The sequence below is a fragment of the Mobula birostris genome, chromosome 21 (assembly GCF_030028105.1).
Source record: "Mobula birostris isolate sMobBir1 chromosome 21, sMobBir1.hap1, whole genome shotgun sequence".
Classification (NCBI taxonomy): domain Eukaryota; kingdom Metazoa; phylum Chordata; class Chondrichthyes; order Myliobatiformes; family Myliobatidae; genus Mobula; species Mobula birostris.
This window is the reverse complement of record NC_092390.1, coordinates 61331023-61355299: the sequence shown is the minus strand read 5'-3', so window position 1 is coordinate 61355299 and position 24277 is coordinate 61331023. Positions and strand designations below refer to the sequence as shown.

Sequence of the window (24277 nt, the reverse complement as noted above, 5' to 3'; positions counted from 1 at the left end):
CTCAGCTGTATTTTCAACCTCACTCCGAGATGCGGATTTGTCACCAACTTTAATTCAGCCAATGACAGTGCTGGATAATCAGCAAACTTAAATATGGTATTGGAGCTGTCAGTCATAAGTATAAAATGAATAAGGCAGAGGGCTAAACATTTAACCTCTTTCCCTCAGTGTTCCTTTCACATACAAACAAAAGCATAATTATATGGAGAATTTCTGAAAAAACTGACTACGTGTGGATGAAAAGGAAAGGTTGACATACATAATAATTTATATACATGACATACTGGTATTTATGTGAATTTTTTCCGTAAATAAGGTAAAGCATAAACCAAGGGCCAACTTATTTTCTCAGATATTCTGCGGCACCCTACCAGGTAAGAGCCAGTAGATAATTCCACAGTAGATAAATCCACTATATTAGATAAGTTTTGATCTATTTACAAAGTGGCATTAAAGTACTTTGATATTTTCGAAGCGGCTCATATGGCAGCAGAACTCTCAATGGATAATGGATTCTCATTTCAGCCTGATACAGCTAAAAATCACATCTGCTTCCAAGGTCAGTGGAGTCAACAAAGATGTCTCAATGTGCTTAATTGAACTATCACTGCTTAAAACTGATGTAAACAATGCCGAATGCGGACGGACTCCTTGCCAAATTCCACGTAGGGAACGTTGTTGCAGGTCAGGGATACGAGTGCGTCTCAGGAAACGGGGGCAAACATGCAGCCTCTAGTGAATAAAATAGATGATCTCAGAGCTAGGGTGCTGAATCAGAGGGACATTAGGACAGCATGTGTCCTTTGTTTCATGGAATCCCGGTTAACCCCTTCCATACCAGATGCAGCGATATAGATCGACAGGTTTGCTATTCACCATCAGGATAGATCTATAGAGTCTCTCAAAAGCAGAGGTGGAGAGGTATGCCTCATGATCAACTCTTCTTGGTGCACAAATATATCAGTACTGTCCCAATTCTGCTCACCAGACCTGGAATATCTTGCAGTTAAATGCCGTCCATTTTATCTACCACAGGAGATTTCCGGGATCATTTTGGTAGCAGTATACATTCTACGTCAGGCCAATGTCAATCAGGCTTTAGATGATCTAAGCAATGGGATCAACATGCACGAAACAGCGCACCCTAACGCATTCACCATCGTTTTGGGTGATTTTAACCAGGCCGGTCTGAAAAAATCACTAAGCAATTACCATCAGCAGATCACTTGCAATACCAGAGGAAACAACACACTGGACCACTGTTACACCACCATCATGAATGCCTACCGTGCTATTCCATACCCTCACTTCGAGAAGTCTGATCACCCAGCTGAACTTCTACTTCCTGAGTATAGGCGGAGACTGAAGACTGCAGCACTTGCAGTGAGGGCCAAGAAGGCATGGACAAGGGAAGCACAGGAGCGCTTACTGGACTACTTTGAATCAGTGGACTGGACTGTATTCAGGGATTCATCTTCAAATCTGAGTATGCTGCTGTTGTTACTGACTTCATTAAAACCTGTGTGGATGAGTGTGTGCCTACAAAGACTTACTGTACATTCCCAAACCAAAAGCCGTGGATGAACCAGGAGGTAAGTCATCTGCTGAAGGCTGGCATTTAAGATTGGTGACCCAAGTCTGTACGAGAAAACCAGGTATGGCATTACTTCCTACAAAGTGAAACCCAATAGCTTGAATGGCAGTGATGCTTCACTACCAGATGAACTCAGCACCTTCTATGCCCGTTTGAAAGGGAGAATATAACTACAGCTGTGAAGACCCCTGCTGCACCTGATGACTCTGTGATCTCTGTCTCAGGGTCTGATGTTAGGCTGTCTTTAAAGAGAGAGTACCCTCGCAAGGTGAAATGTCCCAACGGAGTACCTGGTAAGGCTCTGAAAACCTGTTCCAACCAACTGGCAGGAGTATTCAAGGACATTTTCAACCTCTTACTGCTACAGGCGGAAGTTCCCACTTGTTTCAAAAAGGCAACAAGAAATGCCTAAGAAGAATTATGTGAGCTGCCTTTAATGACAATATCCCAGTAGCACACACATCTACAGTGATGAAATGCTTTGAGAGGTTGGTCATGACTAGACTGAACTCCTGCCTCAGCAAGGACCTGAACCCATTGCAATTTGCCTGTCGCACAATAGGTCAAAGACAGATGCAATCTCAATGGCTCTTCACACAGCTTTAGACCACCTAGACAACTCAAACACCCGTGTCAGGATGCTGTTCATCAACTATAGCTCAGCATTTAATACCGTCATTCCACAATCCTGATTGAGAAGTTACAGAACCTGAGCCTCTGTACCTCCCTCTGCAACTGGATCCTTCACTTCTTAACCGGAAGACCACAGTCTGTGTGGATTGGTGATAACATCTCCTCCTCACTGATGATCAACTCTGGTGCAGCTCAGGGGTGTGTGCTTAGCCCACTGCTCTATATACACATGACTGTGTGGCTAGGCATATAGCTCAAATATCATCTATAAATTTGCTGACGATACAACTATTGTTGGTGGAATCTCAGGTGGTGATGAGAAGGAGTACAGGAGTGAGATATGCCAACTAGTGGAGTGGTGTCGCAGCAACAACCTGGCACTCAACGTCGGTAAGACGAAAGAGCTGATTGTGAACTTCAAGAAGGGTAAGACGAAGGAACACACACCAATCCTCATAGAGGGATCAGAAGTGGAGAGAGTGAGCAGTTTCAAGTTCCTGGGTGTCAAGATCTCTGAGGATCTAACCTGGTCCCAACATGTCGGCGTAGTTATAAAGAAGGCAAGACAGCAGCTATACTTCATTAGGAGTTTGAAGAGATTTGGCATGTCAACAACTACACTCAAATACTTCTACAGATGTATAGTGGAGAGCATTCTGACCATTCTGACAGGCTGCATCACTGTCTGGTTTGGGGGCGGGGGGCGGGGGGCTGCTACCGCACAGGACTGAAAGAAGCTGCAGAGGGTTGTAAAGCTAGTCAGCTTCATCCTCGGTACTAGCCTACAAAGCACCCAGGGCATCTTCCAGGAGCGGTGTCTTAGAAAGGCATCGTCCATTATTAAGGACCTCCAGCACCCAGGGCATGCTTTTTTCCCACTGTTACCATCAGGTAGGAGATACAGAAGCCTGAAGGCACACACACAGCGACCCAGGAACAGCTTCTTCCCCTCTGCCATCCGATTCCTAAATGGACATTGAACCTGTGAACACTACCTCACTTTTTTAATATATATTATTTGTTTTTGCATGATATTTGATCTATTCAATATACATACTTTGTAATCGATTTATTTATTTTTTATTGTTATTATTTTCTTCTATATTATGGATTGCAGTGTACTGCTGCTGCTAAGTTCACTAATTTCACGACACATGTTGGTGACAGTAAACCTGATTCTGATTTTCTCCTTGGCATTACAGGGGCTGTAAAGAGAAGATCCACCAGGACCATCAGAGGCTGCTGTGCGAATTTTGGGATGGCTGTGGATCAAGAGGTGTGACCCACGGACCAATGCTGCTGGGACACAAGCCAAGACCTGATCAACCCTGGCAGGGTCACCTGGACAAGGATTTCTGATATTGAAAGACTTAAAACACGTGAAGACCCCACGTTACATCATTGATGATGTGTTCCAGCACATCCTGGGATGTATCTCAGCATCATGCTATGTAAATCTGAGCTTTGTTTACTTATCAGAAATTCCTTGCCAAATGTTTCTAGAAATAAAATCTACACCTGAAACCATATGAACTACTACTCTATTGCTACAGATCCAGATTCATCTTCGATCTTTCTGTATTTTAACAACCTCAAATGTAAATTAGTTCTTTAATACAATTACAAAGAAAGAGTCAAATAAATTAGGCTTGCAGATAAAGCTTCGAATTATATCGATATGACAGATAACTTATTAAAACCTATTTCCCAGTCATGCACAACAAACAGGCGAACAGCTAGTAGCATTCAGGTATGTTAATTTGGCTCTCATGGCCAACAAATCATATCAATATCCATCCATTGTTTCTGTGCTAAAGCCAAACACATATTTCCAATAGCAACAGACATAATAGAATTTTTATTTGTTTTATATTCCTCTCATGTTAAACCAATAATGTTTCTTACAAAGAATTTGAAATGTATAGTATGTTAGTACATTTGAAATCTATCATCAAAGTGTAAAGATGGTCAAGTTAATACCGTTAATTTTCATATATGCTGCATATTTTAATCACTTTTCAAAAATAAAAAAATATTGCATTCGTACTATCTGCACAAGTACGTTGAAAAGTGTCTTTGCTGAATTGCAGCTGAGGATGTGAAGTGTAAAGCCAGTCTCAACCAACATGCAGTAAGAAAAAATGACCCTCTAATGCGCTATTTTACAATAAATAAGCTCTCAACTTCCCTGAAATTTTTAAGATAACAGGTTAGAAAAATTATTTGTGTCCTGAAAAGCCCATTCTGAAGAAAATAAAAGCTATACATCATACTTGCCTTTCAACATAAGTCATATACCCATCTTTGTAGATTTATTAAATCCATAAAAACACAGCAGGTTCAGCAATTCAAGTTCATTTGTTTGCAAAGAAACACCTTTGAGAGATTATTCAAAATTAAAGAAATAGTTAACTGAATTTGGTTCTGTAATAAATTATAACGTAAGACAGTTCAAGCCATTCAAGTTTGATCATTAATTTAATAAATGTGCATGCATGCCACAGCATTGCATGTTTCCCTGATAACCCCACAAGTAATCTTGCAATTTAACATGCTCCAGGATAGCATGATCTTAGGTCACATTATATCATCATAAAGACCAAATGCAAATTAGTCTTTAATTATCCATGGTCTATTCAATGATATATCTATTATATAACCAAGAACTATGTCTGCATATCAGACAATATGTGACTATCCCAATCACATCACAAAAAATGTCTGATTAACTTTGACTGCATTGAACAAATGTGGGGAAAGAACCTAGCCATTTGTATGTTTCTGCTAAAATTTAAAGATTTCCATTTCCAGTAAGCGTAGAAATGATCAGAATGTGATATATCCATTTAGTTCTTGAAACAACTGTCACAACCCTAAAATCATAACAATTTAGCAAAACTACAACCTTGGAAATGAATTTTGTTTTTCTTTTGTTTTTGTAATTGTATTCTTTCTTGTAAAACTTGTGTTTTTTTTGTTTTTCCGTGAAAGCTGCTTATATGATGCTAAACGCCTGTGATGCCATTTCAAGTAAGATTTTCATTGCATTTGTGCATACATGTACTTGTGCATATCACAATAAACTCGCCTTTGACTTTTGAATTAACCATTTTATAGTTTTCCAATCAATAATCCCTCTAATGATTTCTGTGAGTCAACGACATGGTGAATTTTGGCTAATAAATAACAAATTAATTACATTTGCCTCCTTCAGTATAATAGAGCACCAAGAGTAAATGTGAGACAGTATTCATTAATTAAATGAACCATCTATGAAAGGATGCAGTGGAGCAGGGGTCCATGGATCCTTGCTTAATGGTATTGGTCCATGGAATAAAAAAGGTTGGGAATTCCTGCACCAGAGCCAAGCAACACTGCTATCTCTTACCTCTCTCCTTCGAGAAGCCCAGCAAGTTTGTTTGATCTTCCACACAACTGCTGCTACCAGAAGTAGTGACAGAAAGCAGCTAAAAGAAAATAAACAAAATCAAACAGATGAAATCTATTTTCTAGTAAAATGAGTAGAATTTCTTAACAATGAATCAGTATTTTATCTTTTTAAAAATGTCAGCTTATGATTGATGATATAGTTTTATAAATGTCTAAATAGTGGTTAGCACAACACTTTACAGTACAAATGACCCAGGTTCAATTTCTGCCATTGTCTGTAAGGAGTTTGTATGTTCTATCCGTGACTGCGTGAGTTTCCTTTTCACAGTACAAAGGTATAGCAGTTAGTAGGTCAGTTGGTCATTGTAAATCCTCCCGTGATTAGGCTAGAGTTAAATCAGGGACTGTTGGGCAGTGTAGATCGAAGGGCTGATTCTGTGCGGTATCACAATAAATTTAAAAAAAAATCTCAGGTGTCTTGTGAATGCACAAGGCTGTCAACAAACATCAAGATCATTTGTACAGACACATTTTGTAAGATACATACATATAACTGGTTGAAATTCCATTTGAAAAAGCAGCAAGAAATCATAACTATATAGGATGCCAGAAAGTAAAATATTTTTGTGGACCCACAAATCAGTCAAGGGACAAACACATTTATTGTAAGCAATCTAAGTAATTAAAAAAATATAAATTATTTCATCTCCCATCTTGGAATCTTCAGTGTACTAAAGTCATTGGAGAAAATATAGTTTGTAAAACTGTAAAGCTGTCAGATACCATGCAAGACAAAAGGAATGTATTAAAATACCAATGTAATTGTAACTCCTATAAATGAAATGCTCTCTAGTATTTTCCATTGCAGACCTGTGCATCAAACTCCGTCATGGATGGTCCCAAGCCTGGCTGTGAAAGGAGGAGGGTTAGGCACGGGGCTTGCAACCCGTCCCATAAAAACTCAATACTACGGAAATGCCAATAGAAAATCCAAAGATCTCAACCCTGGGAGAGGACAGATCTTCGACGGGCTACACCTTGAAGTACTGAAGGACTGGCACAGGAAAGAGGACTTTGTTGAGCTGCTGTTGGTGGCCTATGCCACAGAAGGGTTGATGAGCTTAAGAAGAAAAAGACAGCTGCCTCAAATATCTGGATCAGCTACGGTTCAAGTGACATACTTCATAGTCATAGTCATAGTCATACTTTATTGATCCCGGGGGAAATTGGTTTTCGTTACAATTGCACCATAAATAATAAATAGTAATAAAACCATAAATAGTTAAATAGTAATATGTAAATTATGCCAGGAAATAAGTCCAGGACCAGCCTATTGGCTCAGGGTGTCTGACCCTCCAAGGGAGGAGTTGTAAAGTTTGATGGCCACAGACAGGAATGACTTCCTATGACGCTCTGTGTTGCATCTCGGTGGAATGAGTTTCTGGCTGAATGTACTCCTGAGCCCAACCAGTACATTATGTAGTGGATGGGAGACATTGTCCAAGATGGCATGCAACTTGGACAGCATCCTCTTTTCAGACACCACCGTCAGAAAGTCCAGTTCCATCCCCACAACATCACTGGCCTTACGAATGAGTTTGTTGATTCTTTTGGTGTCTGCTACCCTCAGCCTGCTGCCCCAGCACACAACAGCAAACATGATAGCACTGGCCACCACAGACTCGTAGAACATCCTCAGCATTGTCTGGCAGATGTTAAAGGACCTCAGTCTCCTCAGGAAATAGAGACGGCTCTGACCCTTCTTGTAGACAACCTCAGTGTTCTTTGACCAGTCCAGTTTATTGTCAATTAGTATCCCCAGGTATTTGTAATCCTCCACCATGTCCACACTGACCCCCTGGATGGAAACAGGGGACACCGGTACCTTGGCTCTCCTCAGGTCTACCACCAGCTCCTTAGTCTTTTTCACATTAAGCTGCAGATAATTCTGCTCACACCGTGTGACAAAGTTTCCTACCGTAGCCCTGTACTCAACCTCATTTCCCTTGCTGATGCATCCAACTATGGCAGAGCCATCTGAAAACTTCTGAAGATGACAAGACTCTGTGCAGTAGTTGAAGTCCGAGGTGTAAATGGTGAAGAGAAAGGGAGACAAGACAGTCCCCTGTGGAGCCCCAGTGCTGCTGATCACTCTGTCGGACACACAGTGTTGCAAGCACACGTACTGTGGTCTGCCAGTCAGGTAATCAAGATCCATGACACAAGGGGAGCATCCACCTGCATCGCTGTCAGCTTCTCCCCCAGCAGAGCAGGGTGGATGGTGTTGAACGCTCTGGAGAAGTCACAAACATAAAATGCACTAGTGACAAATACTTATGGGAACTTCAGTGGATGACTGGGAGACAAGCCACTCACAGAGTGTTGCAAACTCGGCAGAGCAGGGGTTTTATGCCATGGACACATACCATTAACCGAGGGGTCTGTGGACCTTAGGTTGGGAACTATTACTGTAGAATATAAGCCAGATATTATAACTTCTTCTGTCATCAGTCTTGATTGGCCACCTGGTGTGCAATGGTCAAATACAAAATATACAGATGCCTCCACTATATTATCCTTTAACAGCCTTGGCGATTCCTGAAACCAACTAATACCACCTTGCCTTTGAATTCTCGATTAATGTCGTTGCATTAAACGTGATTCTCAGGAGGGGTGGGTAAGGTGGTAAGGAGTGTAAGGGTGGGGGTGAATCATCACTCATGATTTTCTTCTTCAGTTAAAACAAAGCAAACTAAATAAGTAACAAATTCTTTCCCTGATGTTCTCAGTCTTCAACATCTGGAGTAAGGAATTTTAGCAATGAAGCTGAACACAGTGATAAATGAGAAGACAGCTGGATTGTGCATGTGAAGTTTGAAAATAAAAAAAAAAGTGAGTTGTTATATTTTGATAACTACCTTAATCTCTAAGAAGCTACTCTAAAAAGTGACTGTATTCAGTTACTCTAAATACTTGTGCAAGCTATTGTATATTCATTCGCTTGTCTATTCACACCAGTAGAAGGTGACAACAATTACTTCTCTCTCTGAGAATAATTAGAATAAGGCAGGTCATAATTCACTGGGAATTTCTTATGAATCACTTCCTAAGAAATAAGCTTTCCTATCCATCTATCTATCTATCTATCTATTTATTTATTTATTGATTGATTGATTGATTGATTGGGGTACAGCATCGAACAGGACCTTCCAGCTCATCAAGCTACACTGCCCAGCAACCCCCAATTTAACCCGAGGAAACTCGAGCACCCGGAGAAAACCCATGCATTACACAGGGAGGACATACAAGCTCCTTACAGATGCCATTGAAACTGAACTCCAAACTCCAACACCCTAAGCCACCCTTTCTCAACCTTTTCACCCTGGAGGAACCCTTAAAATAATTTTCAGGTCTCAAGGAACCCCCGTGTAAAACTAATTATATCTACTGCTCATGGTACGTTAGTGCGATCAGTAAGTTTTAGATACAATACAAAAATAATTGTCAATGTTCTTTTCAGCAGAGAACGAATTTTTAGCCAACCCTTCTTGAAAAAAAACAGGTAGTTAAGCTTAGCTTATCTTTCTTGAAATTAATCTTTTCCTTCCCTTTCATAAATTTTAAAAATTCATAAGGCAAACTAATAAATTTCTGTTGAATAACTGGCTTAAGCCAAAATGGGATTTAATTCTGGGTTGAACTTGAGATAAGCACATGAGGATTTCACTTTCAACTGAAATGAGACTATTTCTATCCTTGCTCTTGATTGTTGTTAAATAATAAAAAGCTTGCTCACACATGCAAGAAGTTGAAATACAGCAAAATCATTTCCTTTTCTGGGTAATATGTTCTGCTACTAAATAACTTGCTTCCTGAAACCTTTTACTGACTGTGACTTTAATAACAAAAGCTTTACTCTGTTTAGAAACATAGAAAACCTACAGCACAATACAGGCCCTTCGGCCCACAATGCTGTGCCAAAAATGTACTTACTTTAGAAATTACCTAGGGTTACTCATAGCCCTCTGAGTTCCATTTTCCATGTTTGTTTTGAAATTCCAATATCAATTCAAAATAATCAGAACTTTTACGTGTTATATGGCTGTGATTTGTAGTTGTGTTTTTTTTTTCCAACCTTGCTGGATTCTTAATGTATTTGTAAGTTGTTTGCCACAGACTAGGCAGAGTGGAATAGGACAACTTGAATCACCAGTCCATGTAAAAAACCATTGATAAGTAGCTTTCATTGTAGAGATAGACTTTTTTGTGTCCATTGTTGCACTAGTGCAGTGAAATGACTCAGAAGATTGTAATTCTTCATCATTAACCTTATCAGAATTGTCCATAGGCCTAGGCCTAGAGTCCTGCTCTTCCATCTCACATCTCCTCTTCAAAAATCGTCATATTGAACCATCTTTTGAATGAAAATTTCCCTTTAATTTTCTGCTACACTGTTAGAGTTTCTTGGCTCCCATACATCAGTCGGTGGCACATAAAGGGAAGTTGGGGGAGGCAATTCAGGAGGGAGAGGACTCAACCAAGTAAACACAGCCTTACTGCACACTGCCACACTGGCCTGAGAAACTCCTGAAGAGATTGCTAACGGGGCTACTCAATCACTATCCACCTCTGTGAGCGCACAAAGTTCAAAAAGTGATGGAAAAGCGTGGAACTCCTAGAGTCCTCTCATGGAAACCACAGAACCCTTGTTGAGAAACCCTGCCCTAAGTTGTGATAGTGTTGTGCTAACTGCTACGCTATTGTGATATCCTAACAACCAGAGTTTTATTTTATGGACACAAGAAAGTCTGCAGATGTTGGAAATCCAAGGCAACACACACAAAATTCTGGAGGAACTCAGCAAGTCAGGCAGCATCTATGGAACTGAATAAACAGTCGAGGTAACAGGCCAGAGTACAGAATAGAAGGGGGGGGGTGGTTAAAGGAAATTTTTGCTGGAAGGGGAAATCGATATTCATGCCATCAGGTTGGAAGTGACCCAGATGGAATGTAAGCTGTTGCTCATCCACCCTGGGGGTGGCTTCATCTTAGCACAAATGGAGGCCATGGAGCAATATCTCAGAACAGGAATGAGAATCAGAATTAAAATGTTTGGCCACCAGGAAGTTATTTTATGGATCCAACATTAATTATGGTTCCTAAGACATACATATATTCTTTAAGTTGTGCAGGAAATAGCTTATATACTGCTGTAGTAATTAGAAGTCCTGCAGAAACATTTTAAATCTTAGTTTTCAGAATGTAAAACAATATGGAGAAGCAAACTTATTTAAATGGGCAACTTACTTTTGATCACAAAAAAATTAGTATGCCTTTCTCTATCTTCTACTTGCAAGCAGTACAGATACCAAGGTGCTGCAAATAACTCAGCTAAAAAACATTTCCTCCCATACTCATGCACACCCCAAGAACTTCCAAACCTTGTAGTTTTGAGTAGTTGTTCTATATCGCTGTCCCCAAAACTCATTCACATATTTACTATCACAATAATTATTTTCTTGTTTTCCAAGTCCCACTTTCACATCATGCTAATGCTCCATCCCAATCTTTATCTATCCTTTTCCTACTTTCAGAGTAGTGATTGAGAAGTTGCTAAAGTACAGGAGGACAGAAATAGCAGCTTGATGCAAGACAGAAAATTACAAATATTTGATTAAAGATTGCTTGGAAAATGGAAAATCACTCCCTTTAGCTCAAACAGAAGATACAGTATATGCCTATTTTTCCAGTTTTTGTAAATTTATTCTATTGTGGGATAACAGTGTTTAAAATACAATTTCGAGGGAAATGAATAGATTAGAAAAGAGGCTGCATCTTTCCTGGTTGTTTTAATAATTTGGGTATGAACAACCGTAGATTTCAAGTTCAAGTTCAAATTTATTGTCATTCAACCATACACACATATACTGCTAAATGAGACAACGTTCATCCAGACCAACACAGTACATATAACTCACACGTACAACACACAAATAATATTATCTCAATATGTTAACAGATAATAAGATGTTTCTATGATACAAGTTAAAAAGTAAGTAGTATTATGATATTGGTGATCATGGATGGTGGCATCCAAACAGTTTTTGTCTGATGATCGGGGGTTAAAGACATTGTTGGACGGGTGGAAGGGATCACTGACAATGCTGAGGCCTGCATATGCAGTGCTCCTGATAAAGATCATTAATGGGTGGAAGAGAGGCACTGATAATCCTCCCAGCAGTTCTCACAATCCTTTGTAGAGACCTGCAGTCAGATGCCTTGCAATCCCTGTACCAGGCGGTGACGCAGCTAGCCTGGGCATTCTCAGTGATATTCCTGTAAAGTTTGGTTAAAATGGGGTGATGAAAGCCTCAGTCTCCTCAATTTCCTTCACAGGTGTCTCCCAGGACTAGCACCTTCAGAATATCTGTAGCACATCACCAGCCAATGACTGGAAGATGAGCACGTTCTAAAAGTCATAGAAAAGCAGTGTATTTCCACAGTCACTGCTAGACTAAATTTATTTAAAAGAAAGTTGCATTTAAAAAAACAAAGGAAACAGTAATGCATTAGGTGCTCACAAAGAAAATGAGTAACATCTGGGAAAACAGTAAGTGGAAAATACATGCTTATAAATGAAGAGATTGTAGATGCTGGGATCTGGAGCAATATAAAAAAGACAAATTGCCAGAGGAACTCCAGATCAGATAGCATCTGTGGAGGGATTGGGAAAGTCAATATTTTGGGCTGAGATCGTGCATCACCACTGAGAGTGTAAAGGGGAGGTAGCTGAATGAAAGAGACAAGGGGTAAAGAGTGAGGCACAATATGACAAGTGATAGGTGGATCCAAGTGAGGAAGAATAAATGGAACCAGGTGGGGGACCACCGGGTCCTGGTTTTCTGAAAAGAGGATGCTGTCCAAGTTGCATGCCATCTTGGACAATGATTCCCATTCACTACATAATGTACTGGTTGGGCACAGGAGTACATTCAGCCAGAGACTCATTCCACCGAGATGCAACACAGAGCGTCATAGGAAGTCATTCCTGTCTGTGGCCATCAAACTTTACAACTCCTCCCTTGGAGGGTCAGACACCCTGAGCCAATAGGCTGGTCCTGGACTTATTTCCTAGCATAATTTACATATTACTATTTAATTATTTATGGTGCAACTGTAACAAAAACCAATTTCCCCCGGGATCAATAAAGTATGACTATGACTATGGGACGATGGGTTGGAATTAGCAACAGAAGCGTGGAGATGATTATTTCAGACAACAGAGAGCTACAGCTTATGCAAAGTAATGTGATGAGTGGAATCAGATAATGAAGGAATGTTGGGCAAATAGGAACGGTCTGGGGAGAGGGAAACAAGTGGGTTGAATGTATGAGTGATAGGTGCATAAAACCAGGTGGGAAAGGGAAATGAGGTTGGGCAACGGGGGAGGGGGGGCAGCTGGGGAGGGATGTTGGATGAAAAGAAATGTGAAAGAGGACCTGGATGGATCAAGGGAGAGAAAGAAACATAGAAGATGCAGGTTACATAAAATTGGGAAATTCGATTTTCATGCCATTGGACTATTGACTACTCCGATGGAATATGAGTGCTGCTGCTTCAGTTGCTGTTTTACTCACCCTGGCAGTGAAGGAAGTTGCGAACAAAAAAGTCAGCCTGGGAATGGGACTGGGATTTGAAATGCCTTGCATCCAGGAGCTCAAGACAGTCCTTGCGAATTGAGCGCAGGTGGAAAGCAGAAAGGGGTGGGAGGTGTAGGAAATGACTGGTGGTGAAAACATGATTCAGCTTGCAGAAATGATGAAGAAATTATGAGTCGACGTTTTGGGCCGAGACCCTTCGTCAGAACTAAAAGAAGAGCTAGTAAGATATTTGAAAGTGGGAGGGGGAGGGGGGGATTGGAAATGATAGGAGAAGACAGGATGGGGAGTGATGGAGACAAGAGCTGGACAGTAGATTGGCAAAAGGGATATGAGAGGATCATGGGACAGGAGGCCTAGCGAGAAAGAAAGGGGGGAGGGGGGAAGCCCAGAGGATGGGCAAGGGGTATAGTGAGAGGGACAGAGGGAGAAAAGGGAGAGAGAGAAAAAGAATGTGTGTATATAAATAAATAACGGATGGGGTACCAGGGAGAGGTGGGGCATTAGCGGAAGTTAGAGAAGTCAATGTTCATGCCATCAGGTTAGAGGCTACCCAGACGGAATATAAGGTGTTGTTCCTCCAACCTGAGTGTGGCTTCATCTTTACAGTAGAGGAGGCCGTGGATAGACATATCAGAATGGGAATGGAACGTGGAATTAAAATGTGTGGCCACTGGGAGATCCTGCTTTCTCTGGCAGACAGAGCGTAGGTGTTCAGCAAAATGATCCCCCAGTCTGTGTCGGGTCTCGCCAATATATAGAAGGCCGCATCGGGAGCACCGGACGCAGTATATCACCCCAGCCGACTCATCGAGAGCACCGGACGCAGTATATCATCCCAGCCGACTCAAACCCGTTCGCTGAAACCCAACGCAGACTGGGAGCTCATTCCGCTGAAACCCGACACAGCCTGGGAGATTGTTTCGCTGAACACATACACTCTGTCCAGCAGAGAAAGCAGGATCTCCCAGTGGCCACACATTTTAATTCCACGTCCCATTCCCATTCTGATATGTCTATCCACTGTCTCCTCTACTATAAAGATGAAGCCACACTCAGGTTGGAGGAACAACACCTTATATTCCATCTGGGTAGCCTCCAACCTGATGGCATGAGCACTGACTTCTCTAACTTCCGCTAATGCCCCTCCTCCCCCTCGTACTCTATCCGTTATTTATTTATTTATATACACACATTCTTTATCTCTCTCTCCTTTTTCTCCCTCTGTCCCTCTCACTATATCCCTTGCCCATCCTCTGGGCTTCCTCCCTCTGCCTTTTCTTTTTCCCTGGGCCTCCTGTCCCATGATCCTCTCACATCCCCTTTGCTAATCACCTGTCCAGCTCTTGGCTCCATCTCTCCCCCTCCTGTCTTCTCCTATCATTTTGGATCTCCCCCTCCCCCTCTCAAATCTCAAAACATCGAATGTACCTCTTCCTAGAGATGCTGTCTGGCCTGCTGCGTTCTCCAGCAACTTTGATGTGTGTTGTTTGAAATTAGAGCATCTGCAGATTTCCTCGTGTTTGTGAAGAAATTATCATTTTTTTTATAAAGATTATGGGCACCTAAAACCAACCTCAGTCACTTATTACAGTTTATAACCAAGCTTTACTTACTGAATTACATAATCATTTACTTTCTGCCTATGCTTATTTTGTCGCCACACGCGGCCCTGGTGACTGTTTTTCCAGAAACGCCCAAGAGCATAAAGTCACACTTCCATGATGGGCATTTTCAATTCCTGTCATCCAAGATTCAACATATCTCAGAAGCACTGAGAGATGATGCTTATTTTTGATTTCAGCCATACATTCCATGCTAAAATTTCACCACTGTCATTTACTTCAGCACCAGAAATATTAACTGATCTTAGGAAAAATAAGGATCATTGAGTGAAGGTGCTTAAGTACAGACAAACCCAACCTTTAAACAGACAAGCAGTATTATACGCACAGTACAGCAATCGGGTGTCAAAAGTGTTCGACTGTCAGAAGAGGAAATATTAAGTTATAAGATATAAAGAAATAAAAGGGTGATTAAATAGGAATTCCAAGTTGCTTAACACTGCAAAAATCTGGCAAGATCTGACAGCCTGATATTTAAAGTTCTTTTCACCTTAATTGCCATTCCCATGATAGAGGTTATACAAATCAGAAGCCAAAAAAATCACACAGAGTAAGACCCTGCAAAGGAAAATACTAGAAATAATGCCAAATATATGAACGGGAGCTTGCAGTAGTCCTTGATACAAAAAGTCACAAGTGTGCATCGCCACGAAACTCTAACATATTTAAAAACTGACGTACACCACCAATACCTTTAACTTGATGATCTGAATAGTCTGGGACTCAGGAGCTGCAGTAAATGTAATTTAGGAAGCAGTTTTTAGATCCCTCCTCTCTAAGAATATCCCTGATAAACTTTTCTGTGGGTTTCATTTATCATAGAAATGTACAGGACCGAAAGGGGATTTTAAACATCATATCTACCTCCACTAGCAGCTCATTCCAAATATTCATCACAATCTGTGTGGAAAGATTTACAAGTCAGGTATTCTTTAAATTTCTCCCTTCTCACCTTAAACCAATGCTCTCTAGTCCTAGAGTCCCCTAGACGCGAAGTAGATGCTGACTATCTATCCTATCTGTGCCTCTCAAAACTTTGTACATCATTACCCCTTCATCATCTGTGTTCCAGTGAGAATACACCCAGCCTTACCAATGTCTGCTTATAATTCCAGGTAACATTCTGATGAATCTGTCTGGACTGTGTTGAATTTTCTGAAGATTTGAAAATAATATGAAACTGATTTTTTCTATATATTACCAGATATTGTTCTGCTTATTCCAATTTTTAAAAAAAGGAAAACGTGTTATGGTCATCACAAAAATCAAAAGGTCTTCCTGAAATATGTTGTAGTCATCTCAAGAATTTTTACTGCATGCAAGTATTGTGGCTGGCACACATTAAACTAAACTGCCCTTGAAATCAGACATGGGGGTTCATCTTGTGATTAATTCAGATGCATTGTTTCAAATACAGGCAGCATACCAACACTGAGCTGTTTGTTTCTTTACATTATTTTTGCCTTTGTCCCTGTATTTATCATATTGTTTTATTGATTTACTGCTTGGCCAGGATCTAACGTTGGCAGGCGCCATAGAAGATATGAAAAACATAATCTAGGTATTCAAAGGTCAGAAGATATTAGAAACGCTCAGGTAGATCATACAGTGTCCATGTAGAAAGAAGAAGACCTAAAGTTTAAACACAAGAACTTCTGCAGATGCTGGAAATCCAAAGCAACCCATACACAATACTGGAGGAACTCAGCAAGCCAAAGTGAATAACCAGCCAACATTTTGGGCTGAGACCTTTCTTTAGGACTAGAAAGGAAAGGGAAAGATGCCAGAAAAAAAGATGGGGGAGGGAAGGAGGATAGCTACAAGGTGATAAATGAAGCCAGGTGAGTAGGAAAGATAAAGGGCTGGAAAGGAAGGAATCTGACAGGAGAGGAAAGTGGACCATAGCAGAAAGGGAAGAAGGAGGTGATAAGTAAGTGTGAAGAGTTAAGAGGCCAGAGTGGGGGAATAAAAGAAGAGGGGAGTAGGAGGGAATGTTTTTACTAGAAGGAGAAATCGATATTCATGCTATCAGGTTAGAGGCTACCAAGATGGAATATAAGGTGTTGCTCCTCCACCCTGAGGGCGGCTTCATCTTGGCATAAGAAAAGGCCACAAATCGACATGTTGGGACAACATTCTTCAAGCAGGCAACCTTTCCACATAAACAGCTATAAAAAGTAGATGCTTTGATTTTACATTTAACTTATAACATTTACTGATGTTAAATTAACAACATATGGACTGATTGCAAGTGGATTGATGGGAGTTGTACTTACTTTTTTTTTTGCAGTTGCTCTTGGCAGTTAGGCCAGGCAGGGGTTATCAGGTCCTAAGGCCACTTGTCAATGATGTTAACAAAGGTTCTCTCATATACACACACCGCCTGCTACACACCTTCATACTTTCTCTGTGTTTCTTATTATTCGACTGTGTGACAGAGCAACATTCAATTTGAATGGATCATGAGCACAGACTCAAACCCATCAGGTCTTGTCACACTTGGGTCAGGTAACCAAGGTCCAATTTAATTCAAGTTTAAATTTAAATTCAAATTTAAATAATTTAAATTTAATAGTGTTGGCTTCCCAAAGCTTCGGTCAACAACACAATCTGTCTGCCTAGCATATTCTTACTATTATGGTAGCTGATTACACCTGTGTCACAAACATGCATGTGAATATTAGTTCTGGTTAGTCAATCATAGAGCCTAAATAATGATGACTAACTGTGAAAAGGTTTATGAACTAGATTTCACATGGTATTACACATACAAGATGACCAGGAGATCATAAGACACAGGAGCAGATTTAGACCATCCAGCCCATCGAGTCTGCTCCGCCATTCTATTATGGCTGATCCCAGATCCCATACATCTACCTTCTTCCCATATACTTTGATGTCCTGATCAATAAGGAAACTATCAACTTCCGCTTTAAATATTCCCACAAACTTGGCCTCCACTGCAGTCTGTGGCCAAGCATTCCACAGATTTACTAAAAAAATTCCTGTCTTACTAAACAAAATTCCTTCTTACCTCTGCACTAAAATGTTGCCCCTCAATTTTGAGGCTTTACTGTACAATTCTGGATACTCCCATCACAGGAAACCATCTTCTCCACATCCACCTTATCTCGTCCTTTCAACATTCTGTAGGTTTCAATAAGATCCCCTGCATTCTTCTAAATTCCAGTGAATACAGGCCCAAACCTGCCAAACACTTCTCATATGTTAATTAGATTAGATTAGATTAGATATAATTTTATTGTCATTGAGCTGAGTACAGATACAAAGCCAGTGAAATGCAGTTAGTATCTAACCAGAAATGCAAAGAATAGTGTTATTTACAAAATAACTGCGAGTAAAAAGTAAGTGCTACAGCACACATATGAGACAGTACAATACCCCCTCATTCCCAGAATCTGTAGTACAATTAACCCTTTGCTCTGTCTACATTTATACTCAATCATTGGCTTGTCCTTCCTTACATCCATGTTTCAACCATCATCTGTTTCTAAGCCTACTGGCTCATCTCCAACTGGTTCCCAACCCCCTGCCACATTAGTTAAAACCACTCCCAACAGCTCAAGTAAACCTGCCTGCAAGAATATTGATCTCCCTCAGATTCAAGCACAATCCATTCCTTTTGTACAAGTCACACCTTCCCTAGAAAAGGTCACAATTATCCAGGAATCTGAATCCCTGCCCCCTGCTCCAATTCTTTGGCCTCGTGTTTATCTGCCACCTCATTCTATTCTTATCCTCACTGTAGCATGACACAGGGAGCAATCCCGAGATTACTAACCTTGAGGCCCTGCTTTTCAGATTCCTAACTGCTTATATTCTGTTTTCAAGACCCCCGTCCTCTTTCTACTTATGACATTGGTAACAATACGTCCTATGACTCCCGGCTGCTTCCTCTCCCATTTCAGGATACTGGGGACGTGTACAGAAATATCACAGACGCTAGCATCTTGAGGGCAAACTACCATCTGTGTTTCTTTTCCACATCCACAGAACCACTTATCTGTCCCCCTAACTATAGAGTCCCCTCTTACTGCTGCCATCCACTTCAGTTCTTTATGCTTCCATGCCACAGGGCAGAAGTGCCAGAGGCACAGCCGCTGTTACTTCCCCCAGGAAGGTCGTCCCACCGCAACAGTACTCAAAATGGAGTACTTATTGTTGAGGACGACAGCCACAGGTGGGCTCTCCACTATCTGATGTTCTCCCTTCCCTCTTCTGACAGTCATCTGTTTATTTGTCTCCCGTAGCCTTGGACAACTACTTCTCTGTAGCTCCTATCTATCACCTCTTCACTTTCCCTAACAATCCGAAGGTCATCAAGCTGCAGCTCCAGTTCTTTAGCATGATCACCAAGGAGCTACGCCTCGATGCACCTGGTGCAGATATGGCTATCAGAGAGGCTGGTAGTCTCCCAGAAATCCCATATCTGATACCCAGAACAGGACACTGACTCTGTAGACATACCCCCTATCCTCTCTAGGGTTAAATAAGAAAAAGGCAATAAGGAATGAGCTTACCTACTTAGCTTGCCTCTGCCTGTTCTTGCCAAAGCCCTGTTGAGCCAAAGCCTTACCACTCTGACTCAGACTGCTCTACTAGATGGTAACCCCTTTTTTAAAGCTCTTTGCCGGACTTACATGGGAATGCGTCTACTGTGTCTGCGCAATACTCCAATCAAAGCCTCCTGTTGAAAACACTTCTTGCTTCTAAAGCTCTTCACTGGACTTGCGCGAGAGCGCTTCTACTGTGTCTGCACAGTATTCCAATCAAAGACTATTAAAAAAAAGTCCAGTTATTACCTTTAACCCAGAAAATTTACAAGCAGTCGCTCAGAGCTGATGCATATTCAGCAAATTAATTATCTTCAATTATCAGGGCTTATTTACTTCCAGTGCTACTGCTTCATATTCCAGTATTTTGTATATTTTAATAACTTCACATGTTTAAAGAATTATTTAGAGTAATTTCTGTTACCTGTATGTTTAATAATTGTTTTGCAGCATTTGTCCTGAAAATCCACACAGTCTTCCCGTGAACAGGTTGATTGCTCTTGACAGAACATTATTTGCATGAACAACTCTTCATAGTAAAGCAACAGCCACAAATCAGTTGATTAGGCATGTAATATGAGGAGGGAAATGTGCAGTCAATGTTTTGGGCGGAGACCCTTCATCTGGAATGAGCAATAGATCCCCTCTCTCTTGTGCATTGCTCCAGATTCCAACATCTGCAGTTTTTTTGGTCTGCATATTACCAATAAATTTGTGTTATTAGCTGAACTTTAGCACTCCTGAGAGAAATAAATCAGCCAAAAAGGTTTTACCCTTTCAAACCTGGGATATAACCTCTCTCTTTGATGCATCTTATCTCATATCGAAACTGAGAAATGATTCTATTCATCCCCTACGTGGGCTGGTCGATTTTCAATGCAAGCCATTAAAGTGTCCATCATACATTGATATTGTGGGACACAAAATAATAAATAAGATTTCATCCTGATCTGTTTTGTTTTCAGAATTCTAACTATGAAAAACCTATAAATTAAAAATAAGGGAGCAGTGAATGTAATGATACTTTATCAACAAATTATTATAACCTAAGAGGACCAGTGATGCAGTACTCAACAAATTTGTTTTAAAGAGGTTATGAAATTTAGCCAAAAAGTGTAGTCAATATCAATTTTGTAGAATTAGTATTTCTTACAGTTGAGTTAGCATTTTCAAAGTTAAACACCAATACCAACAAAAACATAAATAATTTTAAAAACTATCAACACTTTTATTATTTTGCATACCACTGTAGTCAATCTTACTCGCAGTTAAGGATAGTCCTTGTATTTCCATCCAATCCCTATATCCCATGAAATATTGAAACTATTTGCTTTAATTTTCTCATCTGTATCACATCACTTATACAATGCCTTTGCAACATGGTTGAATCAATATGGTATTAATTGTTTTTACTAATAGAATATTCCACATATTCAACAGCGCAATAAATGCTGACTTGCTCATTTCCTCAGGTACTTACCTGCTAACATATATTTCATTCAGCAAATCTGTCAACCTTTCAATCCCAAAATCTTCCTGTACCTGAATCACTTCTATAGCAATGCCATCTGGTCCTAATGCCTTATTCTTTTACATTTTCCCCATTGCTGCTTCATTTCTGATTTTATAATCAGTGGGGATTTCATGCTCTTAGTAACCATTGGCTTCACTCCCCTTGTATCTTTAAACAAGTCTGCAATGTATTCAGACCATCTAACCAGTATACCTCCCTTTTCCATGAGTATCCATCTACTTATTGCCTTCAAACACCCACTAGATCTACAAGAATAAGCACCCATGAGCATCCTCACCTGCCTGTTCATATTGCCAAATTTTTTCAGTTTCTTAACCTCTTCATATTTTCCACTTATCCATTGTTCTTTCACCTTCCTACATTTTTGCTCTATTTCTTTGTTCAAGTTTTGTATTTTTCACTGTTCTTTGACATAATTTTCTGTCTTTCTTTCATTAGACCCAGAATTTCATGTCATCCATTTTCTCTTCATTAGACACACCTTTCACTGCCTTTCTGAACTGCAATCAGCTTGGTGTGTTCTCCACTGTTAAAGCTTCAAATCTGTTCTTCACTAGTAGTGTATTTCATCTTCATGTCTGTTTTTTACAAGCAAGCCAGGCCTAATTTAGTATTACCCTTAGACCTCAATAGCCACCTAAGTTTAACCTTCAGCTTGCATATCACTGAAATATGGTCAGTCTCATGGTTTGATAAAGAGTTCTCACATTCCATGTTGCTATTTTGTTTCAGATAGTTGCCTGATGCCTGCTATGAATCATCATGATGATAGCAAGAAAAAGCATGAAACCAGAGATCGTGCAAGAACAGTGCAGCTTCATTGGTGATAGGGTAACACAATATGCAATTTTCATCCTTAGAATGATTTGTGAGTACACCATAGAGGTCCAGAGAGACTTTACCTATGTTTCATCAATTATACTAACGCTTTTGTAAGGGGAGACATGAAGAACTTATAAAAATCCTTCAGCACTTGGTTATTGGTGGGAAAGATAGCAGAATCATCAGAAATTTATATTGGGAACAAAGAGCAGGAACGAGAGTTGAAACTAAGACAAGTGATTTTGTCCAGATTAAGAGGGGAGCCAGACAGAGTTCTGTTCTCTCGCCCGACCTATTCAACCTGTACAGTGAGAAGATTCTAAGATATATTTGCAGTATTCCAGGCATGATAATTGGTGGATTCGACATCCAATATGCAAATGACACAGTGCTGATAGCTAATTCTAAAGAGAAGCTCCGCAAAATACGAGATAAAGTCATCGAAGAAAATGCAAAGAGAGGATTGACCATCAACTGCAAGAAGACCAAATGTATGATAGTCACAAAGTCAAAAGAAATACAGAAATGTAAACTGAAAGTAAACAAACATTCAAGTTCAAATACTTAGGGAGCATGATGGCATCTGACGGTAGGGTTGATGTTGAAATTAGAAGGATTGGGATTGTTCCATGCACATTTGAGCATTTCAGCAAAATACTAATTGGTCAATTCAAAGCAAAATGGGGGAAAACTTGAAGCTACAGAAACATGGCTTTTGAGAAGAATGATGAAAATATTGTGGAAGGACAGAAACAAATGAAGTAATGCAAAAAGCTGGAATAAGAAGAGACCTGGTATCATCACTCAGGAAACATCAGCTGGAATTTCTGGGACATGCACTGAGGAAAGAGAAGCTCGAGCATCTTGCAGTGATGGGAAAAACTGATGGAAGGAAAACTCACTGTCAACAGCTCATGATATTCATGAGTTACAGCAAGGGATGGACAGTCAAAAGTTCTGAAGAGCTTATTAGAACTTCTCAGATTAAAGTCAGATGGAAGACCATGATCCCACATTATACCACACAGCACATAATAATGATGGTGATTCTACATGTTCATTATAGATTTGAATTACTATTTCCCTTGAGCAGTAGTTTCATTTGAGCTTTGTATAACTATACCAAATTGCTCCATCAACATGTGAAGCAACATATAGAACTTACATAGACATTTTACACACAACTCCAAATAGTAACAATCTGGATGATAAACTTTCCAATGAACACAAGGGATGAAAATACATATTTGTCACTTAGACTAAATGCACAATGAAGTAGAAGGGTGGTACAGTAGGTATTATCAATGACAGGCATCCAATCCTGCCCTCCAAGTTTCCATCTTCTTGCAAAAATGCTGTGAATTTCTTCTGTGTCTCTGGTTTCTTCACACGTACCAAAGGCATGTTATTTGGCAATTAATTGTGTGGTTAGATGCATGAGAAGTTAGTAGGCATATGTGTGAGAGAGAGACAGCATGAAGAAGGAAGAGAGGGAGTATATAGCACAGAGAAAAATATGGACTAATTGGATTGATAAGATTGTCTAACCGCCAGTAGACACTTAATGAGTCAAAAAGTTCCCTTCCATGTCAAAGGACAATATGAGATAGTGTTTTCCTTTCAGTTTCCTAAATTTGCTGCCATTTTTAGAAACACAGAAAACCTATAGCACAATACAGGCCCTTCAGCCCACAATGCTATGCCGAACATGTACTTACTTTAGAAACTACCTCCGGTTACCCATAGCACTCTATTTTTCTAAGCTCCATGTACCTATCCAGGAACCTCTTAAAAGACCCTATCGTATCTACCTCCACTACCATCACTAGCAGCCCATTCCACGCACTCACCACTCACTGTGTAAAAAACTTACCCCTGACATCTCCCCTGTATCTGCTTCCAAGCACCTTAAAACTGTACCCTCTCTTGTTAGCCATTTCAGCTCTGGGAAAATCCTTTGACTATCCACATGATCAATGCTTCTCATCATCCTGTACACCTCTATCAGGTCACCTCTCACCTCCTGTCGCTCCAAGGAGAAAAGGCCAAGTTCACTCAACCTATTCTCATAAGGCATGCTCCCCTTGGCAACATCCTTGTAAAACTCCTCTGCACCCTCCCTATAGTTCCAACATCCTTCCTGTAGTGTGGGGACCAGAACTGAGCACAATACTCCAAGTGTGGTCTGACCAGGGATCTATATAGCTGTAACATCACCTCTCGGATCTTGAACTCAGTCAACGGTTGATGAAGGCCAATACACCGTATACCTTCTCAATGACACAGTCAACATGGGCAGCAGCTTTGGGTGTCCTATGGACTCGGACCCCAAGATCTCTTTGATCCTCCACACTGCCAAGAGTCTTACCATTAACACTATATTCTGCCATCAAATTTGACCTACCAAAATGAAACACCTCACACTTATCTGGGTTGAACTCCATCTG

The 24277-nt window shown here is 40.4% G+C and overlaps 1 protein-coding gene across 5 annotated transcripts in view; it reads right to left on the bottom strand.

Moving 5' to 3' along the window:
* Positions 1-24277, bottom strand: part of atrnl1b (attractin-like 1b) — a 1064590-nt gene that overhangs the window by 377560 nt on the left and 662753 nt on the right. For all 5 annotated transcript variants that reach the window (XM_072239599.1, XM_072239598.1, XM_072239600.1 and 2 more), the window contains one exon: positions 5616-5694. In XM_072239599.1, the coding sequence (XP_072095700.1) occupies positions 5616-5694 (79 nt within the window). Of the gene's footprint in view, positions 1-5615; positions 5695-24277 lie in introns of those variants that run through there.